General features: G+C 42.1%; 1 protein-coding gene across 4 annotated transcripts in view; it reads right to left on the bottom strand.

Moving 5' to 3' along the window:
• The window catches only part of LOC132834136 (SHC-transforming protein 1-like), a 137,020-nt gene that overhangs the window by 81,137 nt on the left and 40,145 nt on the right, over positions 1–15,738 (bottom strand). For 2 of the 4 annotated variants that reach the window (XM_060852769.1, XM_060852771.1), the window contains exon 2: positions 9,331–9,459. In XM_060852769.1, the coding sequence (XP_060708752.1) occupies positions 9,331–9,432 (102 nt within the window). In that variant the 5' untranslated portion in view covers positions 9,433–9,459. Of the gene's footprint in view, positions 1–9,330; positions 10,229–15,738 lie in introns of those variants that run through there. The other 2 variants (XM_060852770.1, XM_060852768.1) reach the window with 2 other exon arrangements.

Genomic DNA, 15,738 nt, shown 5'->3' with positions numbered 1-15,738 from the left:
TTCCAGCTATTTCAAAACACATCACCAGACATCCCCCCCTGACAAAACTCACTGAGGTCCTTGTAAGCCATCACGCGGTCTCCAACAACTCAATTTACCCACAAAAGTCATCGCTCTGAAAATCTGCGTTCATATCTCGGTTTATTCATGCCAGTTTACATTCTAATCGCTGCTACAAATGACATTTTCTATCCGACTCGATTGTTTCAGCACTTCCAATCTCTCTGAAGCCTTTAGCAGTGTCAAAAACTGCAACATATTTTTACAACTGCAATTGCACCCTCTTGTTTGTATGAGTATTGAGAAATAGTTTTAATAATCTGGTCATGTTTAAACAAGTGGGTGGAGTGATCTTCAAAAGATGGTGGCATCAACAGTTATTATTAGGAGATTGGAAGAGCACAGTCACAATTGAGTGTCTTTCTGGGGATACATAGATTAGATAGAGACATTTTTCCACTGTTAATAGTATTTTGCATGTTCCTGATAATTTGGTTGTGGGAAGAGGAAGCCGTTAATATATCTGACTGAAGCAGGCCCAGATGCATATGAAACACTAAATTTGTTCAGTCTTGCTAAACCAAAAGACACACCACTGTCAAATGTTTTCTGCAAGCTTAAGCAGCACTACAACAAAAAACTAAATCTGTTTGGACCAAGGGATCAGTTTCCTAGTGAGAACAGTTTATCACAGCTTTGGAAAAACTATCTATCCATTGTAATTTTGAAATCATCCCTTTCACTCGTAAGAACCGTCACAAAGTATTCAAAAGAACTCGACCGATGTCCTCTGGCTTCATGTACAAATTATCACCATGGTTGTTAGTGGGCCCTACTCTTTCCCTCAATGTACTTGTAAGTTAGGGTTGTCCATTATTTTTCCTACCAATATTCCTTCACACCCCCACCCCACCCGTTTTTGTTCTCCTAATTTTCTTAAGTTTCTCCTTATACATTAGATACTCCCCATGGACTTCTGCTGTTCTGAGCCTCCTTTTTCTCTTTATCTAATCCTGCACATGCCTGCAATGACAGTGAGGATTTTCTGGACTTATTGGTCCCACCCTTTTTCTCTATTCGAAGATGATGGCCCTTTACGCTCCCTATTTCCTTCTTAAAATGTGTTACACTGCTCTGACACAGATTAACCTAAAATTTTTCTGCTCCCGTTCCACTTTGAACAAATCATACCTGATGCTATTAAAAATCAGCCTTACCCTAGATTAGAACTTGATTTCAAGCCTATCATGGTCATTCTCCATAACAATCTTGAAGCTAATGGAGTTATGATCACTGTCTGTAAAATGCTCATCCATTGATGCTTCAACCAATTACCCAGCTTCGTGACCTAAAATTAAGGACCGCCACTCTCTCGTAGGACCTTCTACATACTGGCTGAAAAAAAATCTCCCGGAGGTATTTTAAGGATTCCATTCCCTCTAAACGTTTTACATTAAATCACTATCCCAGTTAATGCTGGAGATGATGAAATCCCTACTATCACAACCCTGTTACTTTTACACTTCTCTGATATTTGCCTATGTATTTGCTCTCCCATTCCTTTCGGATTGTTAGGGGGTTTAAGTATACTCCCAGCAATGTGACTGCTTTTTTTTGGTTTTTACCTTTTTGGCTGCATTTGGCATATGCCATCTACCAGCCACTTTAGCCAATTATCAATGGCTATACTTTGAGTTGCCTAAATCTTCTGTTCTGAAAGAACCAGTTGGAAGCTATCTATCTCACCACCACTGACTGACCTTTAAGGTGAAGTTTATGGTGATCCCAAATAATGCCTCCTTTGACTCGACAAATTAATTTTGACCATGCCTTGAAGGAGCAGCGCTTCCAAATAAACTTGTTGGACTATAACTTGGTGGTGTGTGTTTTTTTCAAAACTTTGTCCACCACAGTCCAACACCGACTCTCCCACTTCATGATATGTAGACAATAAGACTAGAATATATAGGAGTAGAATTAGGCCATTCAGCTCATCGAGTCTGCTCTATCATTCAATCATGGCACGGTGGTTAGCACCGCTGCCTCTCAGCACCAGAGACCTGGGTTTAATTACTGCTTCAGGCAACTGCATGTGGAGATTGCACATTCTCCCTGTTTCTGCGTGGGTTTCCTCCGGGTGCTCCAGTTTCCTCCCACAGTCCAAAGGATGTGCAGGTTAGGTGAATTGGCCATGCTAAATTGCCCGTAGTGTTAGTTGAATGGGTAAAAGTAGAGGAATGGGTCTGGGTGGGTTGCTCTTCGGAGGGTCGGTGTGGACTTGTTGGGCCGAAGGGCCTGTATCCACACTGTAGGGAATCTAAGCTATATACGTTTCTCAACCCTATTCTCCTGCCTTCTCCCATAACCCGTGATTCCCTTACTAATCAGGGACCTCTCTCTATCTTAAATACACATAATGACGTGGCCTCCAAAGCTTCCTGCGACAATGGGTTCCACAGAGTCACCACCCTCTGGCTGAAGCAAGCTATGCAAATTGCTGGTATAACAAATATGTTGAAATTCCACCCTTGCTTTTAAGTGTGATTAAAATTGGCCCAGTTAGAGGAAAAAAAATTAGATAAGACAGTAAAGGGTCAGGAAATTACTTTGGGCTGGTATGGAAATTAAGTGTAAGTACAGTTCATAAAATTGGCCTGTCTGATTTTGAAAAAGCCAATTCAATTCTAACAATCAGTGCCTCACATTTGGAACTGATATATACTAGTAAGTTTGAGTCTTCTAGTCTGCTTGGCAGGCCAAGAATAGAACAATACAAAAAAGGAAATTGCAGGGTAAAGAGGAGAGGAAACAGGCAAGAAGATCACAAAAAGGAAAAACGGGATAATTCTATTCTTATCAAATCAGCAAAGACACTTTTTTTTTCAAAATAAGATATCAGTAACTGATATCATAGATTTTCTCCCAAGTACAATCTGTTCTAAATTTGGAGTTTATAGGTCAATTTAGGATTTACATACGCATCTTTTTCTATTTCAAAACCATCCAATCCACTGATACATCAATCTGCAGAACTATTCCAAATGAGAGCAGGCAAAGAAAGAGCATTTATGATAATAATTAATCCAATTTGCCCAACATGTAAAACGTTTCAGATCTGGAACTTCTTTTCAAGAGCTATATAATTCTCAAAAAATGTAGAGGACTCTGTGCTTGGAAAACTAGGGAAGTTTGTAACCACATTCACAAGATGGGTGTCCCATCGGTTATGACTGACAGTTACATTTGCTTATAACTGTTGTAGAGGAAATCTATTATTAAAATGGAAGTCCCAAAGGAAACAGCTGCACATCTGGGATGGCACGGTGGCTCAGTGGTTACCACTGCTGCCTCACAGCACCAGGGTCCCAGGTTTGATTCCAGCTTTGGGTGACTGTCTGTGAGGAGTTTGCACATTCTCCCCATGTCTGTGTGGGTTTCCTCCGGGTGCTCTGGTTTCCTCCCACAGTCCAAAGATGTGCAGGTCAGGCAAAGTGGCCATACTAAATTGCCCATAGTGTTAGTGTTAGGACGGAAATGGATCTGGGTGGGTTACTCTTCGGAGGGTCAGTGTGGACTGGTTGGCCCAAGGGTTTGTTTCCACACTGTAAGGAATCTAATCTAGAACACATTAAGATGTGAATCATGGATCTTCATGGTGAGGATGAAGTGTACATCACTCCCAATCTACCAGTCTCGCTATACAGTATAGACCACCCACTAAGATCTTCAGGGTACTGCACAGGAGTGTTATACCATTGTCTTTACTGTGCAAAAGGATGATTTCAAACATTGACAACACAGGAGTTGGTTCAAGACTTGATGTATGATAGAATACAATCATCTACTATTTCTGCCAGTTTTCTGTCACCCAAAAACAAAAATACATCACAAAGGGGGAAGGTTTATTGCTTCAGAAACTATTTATAGTACATCTTAGGGTTTAGAGTTGGGGATCATTTAGCTCAGTTGGCTGGATGGCAGGTTTGCAATGCAGAGTAACACCAACAGCACAGGCTCAATACTCACACTGGCCGAGGTTATTACTATGTCTCCTTCTAAACCTCTCCCCTCACTGAAGTGTGGTGACCCTCAGGTGAAACAACCACCAGTCATCTCTTTCTAATGAGAGAGCAGCCTTATAGTCTGGTAGGAAAATGATAACTTTGACTTTATCGAGGTTTGAGAGATGATCAAGTTTGGCTGTTTGTGAAAATAAATTTACTATACCAAAATTAATTCTTCAATCAATTGGAGTCACACAAGTAGATCTTAGCAAGACTGTCAAAATACATTCCCGTCATTCTGACATTGGAATGATCAAAAGTCTAAGAGATCATATTAGATTACTTACAGTGTGGAAACAGGCCCTTCGGACCAACAAGTCCACACCGAAGCCCAACCCACCCATTCCCCTACATTTACCCCTTTATCTAACACATGTTGTTTGGCTTTCATCATCATCATCATCAACCTACAAAATGGAACACTAAGGGAGATAAAATTTATTTTCCTGAATACTCAAAAAACAGTTGTGGCATTCATGTGTAGGTGAAAAAAGAATTTATCTAGTTTAAATAGTTTAATTCAGCTTTTATATATTAATATATCAGTTCCAATGTATTAGAGCCAACACTACTGGTTTATAGTAACTAAAAAAAACAGCAAGTTAAAATTCACTTCATCAGCTGGGGCATTTACAGATCTCATTTATTACATTTATAATCTGTTGATTTTCTATGAAAACCTAAAGTTCATGGTTTTATTATTCAGAGCTGAAAATGTGTTGCTGGAAAAGCACAGCAGGTCAGGCAGCATCCAAGGAACAGGAGAATCGACGTTTCGGGCTGATCTCCAGCATCTGCAGTCCTCACTTTCTCCTGGAAGGTTTTATTATTCAGTTCTACTCCCCTCCAAAAAAAAAGTCTTTCAAACCAGGTGGCCCACAGAAACTTCAGATTTATTCTGTTTAGCAGTGTCGCTCTGCCTTGCCAATGTTAAGAGACAAAGGACTTCACTGACGCCTGCTAGATCCTGTCAGAGATCCATTTTCAGCTGCTGGACTACTTTCTGCAGGCAACTGTTTGGCCAATTACAAAGGTGACTCTCTCAGTCTATCTCCACAGTATCTTTTGAATTGCAACCTGACTGGGCAGTACAGTATGATTCAGTGATCCAAAACATTCATTTTTAAAAATAAAAAATGACATTTGCTCTTGTCTGGTCAGTTGCGTCTGCAAATCATTTTTTGTGTACTGGCGCATGTACTTGATTGGTCATAAACAGAGGATAGATGTGGGTAATGAATATCCACGTTAATGTATACACTTGTATTTTGGGAATATTGCAATATACAAGTAACGGTTGTGTGCGCATATATTTAAATATTATGCAAACATATATAATTCTCTGAACAAGATGAATATATTGCCCCATATCCAAAGTAAATAAATGTCTAGTAATAGCTCATTCTTAATATGTTAATAAAAACACTACTGCATGTCAGCATGAAAGAACAGCTAAAGATCTAAATATATATTCAGCATCATGAATGATGGATGAAGTGGCAGAAGTAGTGACTCACTGGAGCTAATCTACTTCCTATGAGACTTCGTAGATTTTTCTGACAGATCTGGCGAAATGCCAGAAATATCCATGTGTACATGCAGCTTCAGAATGAATCATACTTCCAAGTGGCAAGGGTAAATCTTACTGTTTCTTTCCATGTGAGACACAGGTAGAAGTCAAACTGTAATATCTGTTTATTACCCTATAGATTAAATATGTACTAAAATGCTGAATGGATGGAATGCCTGGTTTGAAAGCTATCTCTGTACTTCCGTCGCTGAGTCATCTTCCAAGCTACATCACTCCTCACGCTACAGCAAGTGGACTTGAACATTCTGGTTCTCAACTGTCAAAGTTCTCCCTGACGTCATCTCACATTCTCTTAGTAACCCATTTCAGTTTTAAGTACTTTCGTGTACCCTCTGATCTTGAGATACTCAGTTACCTCTCGACTCCAACTCATTTTGTTCACCATTTGGCGTGTGTTCATTCAACTACCTTTCCCCTATTATCAAATAGCACAGATATATAAATGCATAAATAACAGTGCATACAGCAAGCGTGAAACTGACAGAGGAAAAAGGCAGTTCGGTACCAAATGATAAAATTAACTGTTCAACGGTATGGTTATAGGTGTGATAGAAGCAAAACAGTCACGTGTTTAATTGTTGATTAGGTAGAGAAACACTGCAAGGGACTCAGGAACCCAGATGTGAAACCAAAGTTTGCACAGGGAGAAAAACATCAACATGAGGATGAGGACAATTACTGCTGGAATGGGAGAAATCTATCAATCACTCATTGAAAGCATTACAGTTGTTTTGTAAATTTGTATTAATAGCATTATGCATTGACATTTCCATAATTTTTACAGTTCAAAGAAATTAGTATTGTAAGTTCACAATTGCCAATGTCTTGATGGTTTATACAAACAAATGCATATTTGCCTTCAAACTCTTCATGTTGTTCAGAGAAAGTGAATAGGAATAATAAACAGCAGGTCCAAACACATTAGGTGGGACCATACAAAAATTCCAGGTGGTGCAGCGAGTTGTAAAGTCCAAAGATGTGCAGGTTAAGTGGATTGGCTATGCTAAATTGCCCTGTAAAGACCAGGGATGTGCAGACTAGGTGAATTGGCAGGGTTATGGGGGTGTTGGGTCTGGTGGGATGCTCTTTGCATTATCAGTGTAGGCCAAATGGCCGCTTTCCACACCATAGATTCTACAATTCTAACCTTGTCTTCAGCCGTAGGGCTCTCGGAAACTCAAATTGAAAGCTCAGGCATCTCAAAAGACCGAGGTCTTCAACAGAATGCATTGTTCAACACACTTAATTATGTTATACAACTATATTGAGACACCCAGGAGTGGAACATGCTGCATGGAGAATTTTACTACACTTTCTGCACAAGACATTTCAGCTTGAAAATTTGTGTACTTTTCTATTAATAAAAGTATTTTACAAACTAATTAAGTGTTTTTTTTCAAACTTGAGAACATATTCAAATTTGCATCTGAAAGGAACAAAATGATACTGGGAGCAATCTTATTAGCTTGTGTTTTTATTTTTAAGCAGTGGATTTTGTAGACTGAGCATCACTTCCTCATATTATTCTCAATAATTGGAAATTCAAGTTTGTTTAGCTCTAAAACAGTGGTGTTCTTTACTAGATCAGCTGCTAATGGCTGACATTTTGTCATCCTACCTTAACCAACTACAAGGATGACATAAAACTCGGTATGTAAAGTGTCAAACCAGACAGTGTCACAAAGTATGTGCCCTATAAAATCTAAATTAGATGTCAAGAACATTTTGTAATCCACTCTCTAAGTCAAAAATTTATATCAGATGATCTGATAATTAACATCTAAATGTAAATTTCTACTTTCCTTCATTACTTACACTAATTTGTGCACTGTTTTTAGTTTTAAAAGAAACAATTATCTGTAGATGTCTACTACCACACATCAATGTATTGAACATGAAAACTCTATTTTACTTTATAAAAATATATATTGCATGGTGTGGTTGATGAGAGAAAGCCCTTTGAAACTTATATCCTGAACAATCTGAAATAGTAAGTCTACAGTTTAACTGAGTGCTTTAGAAAAAGCAAAATAAACTTGCATTTATATAGGACCTTTCACAACTTCAGATTGTTCCAAAGCACCTTGGAAGGTTCAAAATAAAAAGGTTGAGGAATTTCTTCAAAGCCCTTAATTTTTGGAATTCTCTCCCCAAGATGGCATCATAGGCAGGGTCATTGAATATATTCCAAGCTGCATCAGACAGATTTTTGACCTACAAGGGAGTCACGTAGGCTGGAAGGTAAGCTTAAAAGGCCACAATTAAATGAACCATGACTTACTGGATGGATGAGCAGGCTCAAGAGAATATATGGACCATTTCTACTTCTATTTATGTTGTTATAGAAGTGTGGTTGTTGTTTTGATTTGAATGCGGCAGTCAGTCAATTAACCCATACAGCCAACTCCCACAAACAGTAATGTGATAATGAGTAGATAATCCATTTTCATGATGTTGATTCGGGGAGGATAACTAATAGCCAGGACACGGGAGATAATATTTTTGTTATTCTTCAAAATAGTGGCAGAGGATGTTCCATATACTCATGAGAAAACACACTGATTCTCGATTTGATGATTCACCTGAAAGCTGCCAACTCCAACAGTGCAACTGCACCCTGAGGTGGAATTTGAATCGATAACTTTCTAGCTCAGCCATTAATATAGTGGACAAGGTGAAGCCAATTGAAATTTTAATTTTTTAAAAGTTTACGTTCCATGAAGAAACAGCAGGCTTGATATTTCCACTTCATTGTTATTTAAAGAAAAAAAATATAGACAGTTTATTAGACTTTTTTTAAAAGGTTGCTAGAAATTGATGAGGAGCTAATTAATTGCATGAAATGTCCCAACAAGTCCGACAAGGAAGTGTAGCATAAAGTGTGATGGTGCATTTCCTGACAGCCCACACAGGTACTTTAAAAACACAATAATAAGCTGACAGATTTAGTACCTTCTATAAATACCAGTCAACACTAACCACAACTTTACTTGCTGTCTATATATGTATGAATTGCCCGTCCAATTAACAAAACCTTGTTTGTTCCACAACTGCTCTGGTCAACAGTGTAGCTGATCTGGTTCATTATTAAATAATTACTATGGCTATGCCAACACTAAGAAATGCAATGGGGGGGGGGGGGGGGGGAAATCAAGTGATACAGAAATAAGAAATTTTCTTCGTTTTATGCCTAAATTACACGCACATTGTTGAGAGTCACTCGCGGCCACTGTTATTAGGAAACAGGTGACTTTATAGCCTGCAGCTTCTAAAGTCTAAAACAAAATGAATATTGTTGCTTGCAATATTTTGTCTGGATGCCTGTTTCAAGAGAGACAAATTCAGTATGGGCCGTGATCTGTACATTATATTAGCGTTCTGCACTGGGTTTTTTTTTGTTCTCATGTATTTGCTGTTTGCGGTCACATACAATGAGTTCCCACACATCATGACTGCCTTGACTGAATAGTTTGAGACCAGTTTTCTACACAAACCAGGTAAATGTATTACGAATTACAAGTGTAAAATAAATAATAGGTAGAAATCGGAATACACTGTTCAAAATGCATTTTCAAAATAAAGCTGACATGTGCTTTCTATAACAAATCCAGCATGAGTCAAAAAGGACAACAATAGCTGTTAAAAGTCTTAAATTTTTTTTAAAAAGTTACTTACTCTCACAGCGTAAAGTGCGCCAGAGCCGAGAACATCGCCCCGAGGATGCGGCGACACTTTGGCCCAGTCTTGGCTGACGGGTTGTCCCCCTCCAAACTGCATTGAGCTAGCGGCCGGCTTGTGGAGCTCCTGTTTGGGGTGAGGGAATGCAGAGAAGCAGCTGGTTAGGTCGAGGGCGGAGGAAGAGAGACTCTGAGCCTCAAAGGTGTCGGTGCCTTTCACCCGGGCTATTTCCTTGGCGCCCAGTGACAAGCCCTTGAGGCCAAGCAGGCTGGCCGGGTTGGACAGTTTCAGGTTGGTCATCTTGGGGATGCACAGAGCGGTCGCAGCGTGCCCTGACTCGGCCAAGAGTCCATCTGCTGGAGAGCCGGGCGTCAGTGGAGAGCAAGGGGACGAGCTGGATGAATTCTTGACCCTGAGTGAAGCGGTGGTCGGGGGGTCGTCTAGTGATGTTAAAGAATCGTTTCTGAAACGACTGTACTTTGCCCTGTGAAGCATGCCCGGCGTTCTGAAAAATCCTTCTACATATGATCCAGTAAAATTACAACCAACACGTTCTCTCATAGCCCTACCGCTGGAAATGATCCTGCTCTCCGGGAGCTTTTGAAGTTCAGAAAGTACCCACAGACTAGGCTAGACCAGACCAAAACCGGGTCGGTTTCATCGGCGTGTCGGTGATATCCTGCCCCTCATGCTAATTGCTGTTTCCCAAAAACAAATGCAGACGCTGCTTTGATGTACTGTGTTTCCTCCCGTCCTCAAACTACAGTGATGTACAAGTTTGGATCGTGCTGCTTTAAACGGGGGAGAGGACGTAGAGAAAATGACTGGCGTCTCCCTTCGAGCTACTGCCCAGTCAGCCGACCCACTGACCCCCCCTCCCAGCATCGAACCAATGATGTCTCCACCACTAAAGACAACACGGGGGCTTAACATCAAAAGCCTCTGTGTGGTTGGATCACCCAAAACTAAAAGGTGGATCCAATCGTTACAGTTCCCCCCTCCCACGATCTGTTTAATAAAACCCCCAACAACGCTGACGCTGGAGAGGGGGAGGGCTTTCGTAAATCCGTCTTCCAACTGCTCCTCTTCAGGGTCGCTGCATAATCGCTTCCTTTTTTTCTTGTGGGGGAAAAAAGCTGACACTGCTTTAACCGGGAAAATGGCATTCCCACTGAACACTAGTGACCCGAAGCTGCGAGTTACAAACGGGAGAGACACAGCGGTAAGGTCAGTAAATCGAGTGGACAATGGGTGTTGGTGCAATTTTTTATGAATGAACTTTTTGTGAATGAGTTTGTTTCTCTTCCCCCCCCCCCCCCGCGTGCACTTGCTAATAAATCTGTGAATGAAGTGCAGCTCACTGTCAGTGACTGACAATCCCTCGGGTGGTTTCATTTCACCCAATCAGCACAAGGCTTTCTGACTCATACACCGCAAATACCATAAATGTATATACCCTCCTTATATACCCATCTGCGTTTTACATGCAAAAACAAAACTGATGTAGCGATAGCACAGCGTTATAAGGCAACGATCGTTTGCATTATGAATCTCAACATTGGAAAAGGAAGATTAAAGCCTTGATAAATTTTCTCGAGTTAAAAAGGACGTCGCGGACACTTGGAAATACGGTATTAATCCCGTGGGAAGGACATGATGCATCTTCTTCGGAGCTTGGAGTTCCTTTTATTGACTGTTGGTTCAATCTCCGGTCTACTGCGACTTCCTGAGACTGTGTTAAATTTACTCTGAAGACCTAATGGAAGCTACGAGGCGGCCAAACGCACAGGAAGACAGGAATTGTGTGGGCTGGCAGGGAGGAAAAATAATCTGGTTTTTGTTCGTTTGAATTTCAGGTTTCGTTAAATATCGACAATTAAACCAAGAGACGAATATTTCACTTAAACCTGACTCTCCCTGTTGTGAATCACAACAATGACGTGCGACATGAGTAATTAAAGCATACAATTCATTGGAGAATTAAAATTACCTCAACCGAGTTACTGGCAGGCAATATCAGAAGTTTACCGATGGTGTATTCTCATTGTGGGCACCAGTACTCTAACTTTTTAAATTAAAAAAATAAGAAAAAAATATAACCTTAACTGCTGACATAATTACCTCTTAAACCGGAATTTCACAAACATCCAATCTCCTTAAAAGCTAGGCTCCGGAAGTTGCAGTAGACTTTTGAGTCGATTAAAGTGTCTCCAATAAACGACGCTTTAATGTACTCCGAGCAGTTGATGAACCATGTCACTGCTTCTCTTAACTAGGGGATGGAAAGCGATTATTACCCATGCACTGTTGGGGTCACATTTTCCCCTGGCTATGTCAGCCATAGCAGACAGATTATAGCAAATTGCCTCTGCACCTTTGTCCCAACAATATACTTTGTGCCTTTGATCAAAAACGAGGGCTCTAGACTTGGTGCAAAACCCTTTCCCACAGTTTTTGTGGGCCTATGCTCACAAAGATCTCGGTCCCCTAAACTCATTCAGCTCCCTAGTTAACAAAAAACAATCTAACTAGCGTGAGCCGAATTAACATCCAAGTCTCGGTGCCGCCTGGATAGTTAACAGTATCAGTCCTTCCCAATTTACCTTTTTAAACTGTGCTGGTAGGGAATAGCTGGGAAGATTGAAGTGACTTAAATTACCCTGCATCCTAACACAACCCTTACCCACTTGGTTTTGTAATATGCGAGAGATCTGGTCGCAAGGCAGCATTAGTTACATACGATTAATTCCTCCTGGTGCTCCGTTTCTTCCAGTAATCCAAAAATGTGCAGGTTAGGTAGATTGACTATGCCAAATTGTCCAAGGATGTGTAGCCATGGGAAATGCAGGGTTGGGGGGGTGGGGGGGGTAGGGGGGGTGTCCTTTGGAGGGTTGGTGTGGACTCGATGTGCCAAGTAGTCTGCTTCTACACTGTAAGGATTCTATGAATGAGAGAATCCCTACAGTGTAGGAACAGGCCCTTTGGCCCAACAAGTCTACATCAATCCTCTAAACAGTAACCCACCCAGACCCATTCCTCTACACAATGTTTACCCCGACTTAATGCAACTAACCTACACATCCCTGAACACGATGGGCAATTTAGCATAGTGATTCTAATTCTATTACATCTTCTTGGTGAATGCGATATAATCAGATGTAGCAGAAGTAAGTTATTCAGCCATGGTGACTGCTGATCATTCAAAGAGATCATGGCTGACCAGTTTCACTTTCCTGCCTTGCTCCCACACCCTTCATTCTCTTACTGATTAAAAATCTGTCCATCTCAGCCCTGAATGTACTTAATGACCAAATTTTACAGCCCTCTGTGATAAAGAATTCCACAGAATCTCTACCCCCTCAGAGAGGAGATCTCTCCTCGTCTCTCTCAATTGTGTGCAACCCTTTATTCTGCGATTATGCCCACTAATCTTTGACTAACCCATAAGGGCAAACAACTTTTCCACATCGACCCTATTGAGAAAGTTTATAAGGTATGAGCAGGCAGGGAAAGAGTTAAATTTTGGGTTGTGTGGGACCAAGACTCAGCTAGCATGACTTGGATCAGACAAGAACTTGCAGTCAACACTGATGTGCTGAAGGAAGGTAGTGGGTTGACGAGGTGAAAAAGCATTCCATATGTAAAGCCATTTAACAAGATGAAAAAGCATTCACTCTATAAAGTCAGTTAACAAGGTGAAATGAATTCATTTTGTGAAGCCAATTAACAAGGTTAAGAACGTTCATTGTATAACACCAGATAACTTGATCTTTACTGTTGATGCTCACCTATTGGAATGGTCACCCAATCAATATAGATGTTGCCTTATTTGGATGCTGCTCCCTGTAAGTGGCTACAGAGAGGGAACCTCAATTGTCCAAATGAGATGGGTGGGAACTATTTCTTTCAGATAATTCATTATTCGGTTAATTGATCCAATGCCTCTCCTCTGGGGCTCGGAGCTTTCTGAAGTTTCCTTTTTGCTCACTCTGCCTGCCTTGCTCCCTCTCTCTAGGTAAAAACAATGACTGCAGATGCTGGAAACCAGAGTCTAGATTAGAGTGCTGCTGGAAAAGCACAGCAGTTCAGGCAGGATCCGAGGAGCAGTAAAATTGACGTTTCGGGCAAAAGCCCTTCATCAGGAATAAAGGCAGAGAGCCTGAAGGGTGGAGAGAAAAGGTAGAGGAGGGTGGGTGTAGGGAGAAAGTAGCATAGAGTACAATAGGTGAGTGGGGGAGAGGATGAAGGTGATAGATCGGGGGGAGGGTGGAGTGGATAGGTGGTAAAGAAGATAGGTAGGTAGGACAAGTCATGGGGACAGTGCTGAGCTGGAAGTTTGGAACTGGGGTGTGGTGGGGGAACGGGAAAGGAGAAGTCCACATTGATGCCCTGGGGTTGTAGTGTTCTGAGGCGGAAGATGAGGTGTTCTTCCTCCAGGCGTCTGATGGTGAGGGAGCGACGGTGAAGGAGGCCCAGGGCCTCCATGTCTTTGGCAGAGTGGGAGGGGGAGTTGAAATGTTGGGCCACAGGGCGGTGTGGTTGACTGGTGCTTTTCCAGCACCACTCTAATCTTGCTCTTTCTCTCTGTCTCAGGTTTTGTTTCTGAGCAGACACACACTTTTGTGTCTGCAGCATTGCTGAAGACTTCCCCCACCCTAATCAGTTCAAAGGGATTGACATAGCGAGCATTTGCTAAGTCTGCTCCCTGTTCAGGAGACTAGGCAGCAGCACACAGCGCATGATCCCCTGTACCCCCCCCATTACTCCCACGCCCACTCCTCCCGTCTGGACCCCCACCCAATGTCTGCCTCAGCCTGCCCCCCAATCCCATCTAATCCCGCCCCTGTCTGCCCCTCCCACCTTCCTCCACCCCATTCCCTGCACCATACATTGCCCCAGTCCCCCTCTGGGGCAGCCAGACTGGACAGCAACAGCAAGACTTCTGCTGCCTTTGGGGTGAGTCTCAAATAGCACGCGTGTGTGCGCACACACACACAACTTTTTACTGCAACTTTTTGACATGTTTTACCTTTACCCTGTATAGGACAATGTTGGAGAGATTATCTGGGGAAACGGGAGGGGTTTATGGTACACCCCTTTGTACAACTCCATGGAGAGGGCGGGTGGTCAGTCATTTGAAGATGTTGCCTGGGCTCCCTTTGATGACCAGGACTGTTCTTGGCTGAGTTAATTTTTAATCATTGTAAACAAACAATGCGATCAGTGTTGGAAATACCTCTTTGGTGTAACATTTCTATCGGGACTTTGAGATCTTCTTTGGATAATCCGAAATTCGGATAATTGATATTTGGATAATCGTGGTTCCTCTGTATGTAATTCCTTAAGAATCTGCTGTTCGAGAGAAGACCGAGAACTCATGTCTCTATACACATGGGCAGTCATTTTCTCTCTTTTTCACCCTGCCCCCCCCCCCCCCCCCCCCTCCTCCCCTGAGGGCCTGGAATAAAGATGAAGGAGTTAAAGCCATACTGTGTCTCTGAGTGTTTACTTTGACTGATAAGGGAATAGGAAACAGGAGGACATTATCAAGTCTGCTAAGAATCTTTGAGTGCGAGCAGCAGTGGAGGTAGGACGAACGCAGAAGACTGCAGATACGGTAAGGCAGTTTTTATTAAAATTACTTACCGGTAGCGGGCAGCGGTGTTTTTCTCCTTCACAGAAGGAGCGGGAGCAGCGGAAGAAGTGATGGGCACCAGAGGGGTAGCCGGGAAGGATAGCAGTGAGTATAAATACTCACCCTTCGGCGCCAACGGCCATTTTGAGTGCGAGCAGCAGTGGAAAAGGAGCGGGAGCAGCGGAGGAAGTGACATGGACCAGAGGGGCAGCCGGGGAGGAAAACAGTGATCATATATATCAGCAAGGCGGCTAAAACCGAGACTCTACTACTGTAGTGTCTCCCACCTGCCCTCCTCCTCTAACCTCGTTGATAAGGAGGAAGAGCAGGAGCGACGACCAGGGGACTGCCGGTAATATATCTGGGCAGAGGCTGAACCCGAGATACTACATGTGTTGTGTCTCCCACCTCCCTCTCCCCTCCCCCCAAACCAAAATATAGGACTCTGGTTTGTTAAGGTAAGGATTTTCTATTTCTTTATCGGTGATTGGTTAAAAGTTTACTTTTTATGGTATATCTATTAATTGTTTTTTAGAAAAAGACTATAGCAGAGGGGTATCAGAAAGTATTTTAACTCAAATTTATACAAAATAATACAGTAATTAACTAAGCAGAGATGGCTGGGCAGGTGATGTGCTGTAGCTGTATGATGTGGGAGCTAGCAGTGACCAAACTGCAGCAAGTGTTGGTTGCTGGAAGAACTCTGGCTCAGAGTTGATGATCTGGAATCTGAGCTTCAAACACTGCGGCACACCCAGGAGGGGGAGGGT

Source organism: Hemiscyllium ocellatum, chromosome 39 (assembly GCF_020745735.1).
Source record: "Hemiscyllium ocellatum isolate sHemOce1 chromosome 39, sHemOce1.pat.X.cur, whole genome shotgun sequence".
NCBI classification, from domain to species: domain Eukaryota; kingdom Metazoa; phylum Chordata; class Chondrichthyes; order Orectolobiformes; family Hemiscylliidae; genus Hemiscyllium; species Hemiscyllium ocellatum.
Note: the sequence above shows the minus strand (reverse complement) of the source record. Positions and strands in the feature narration are given on the sequence as shown.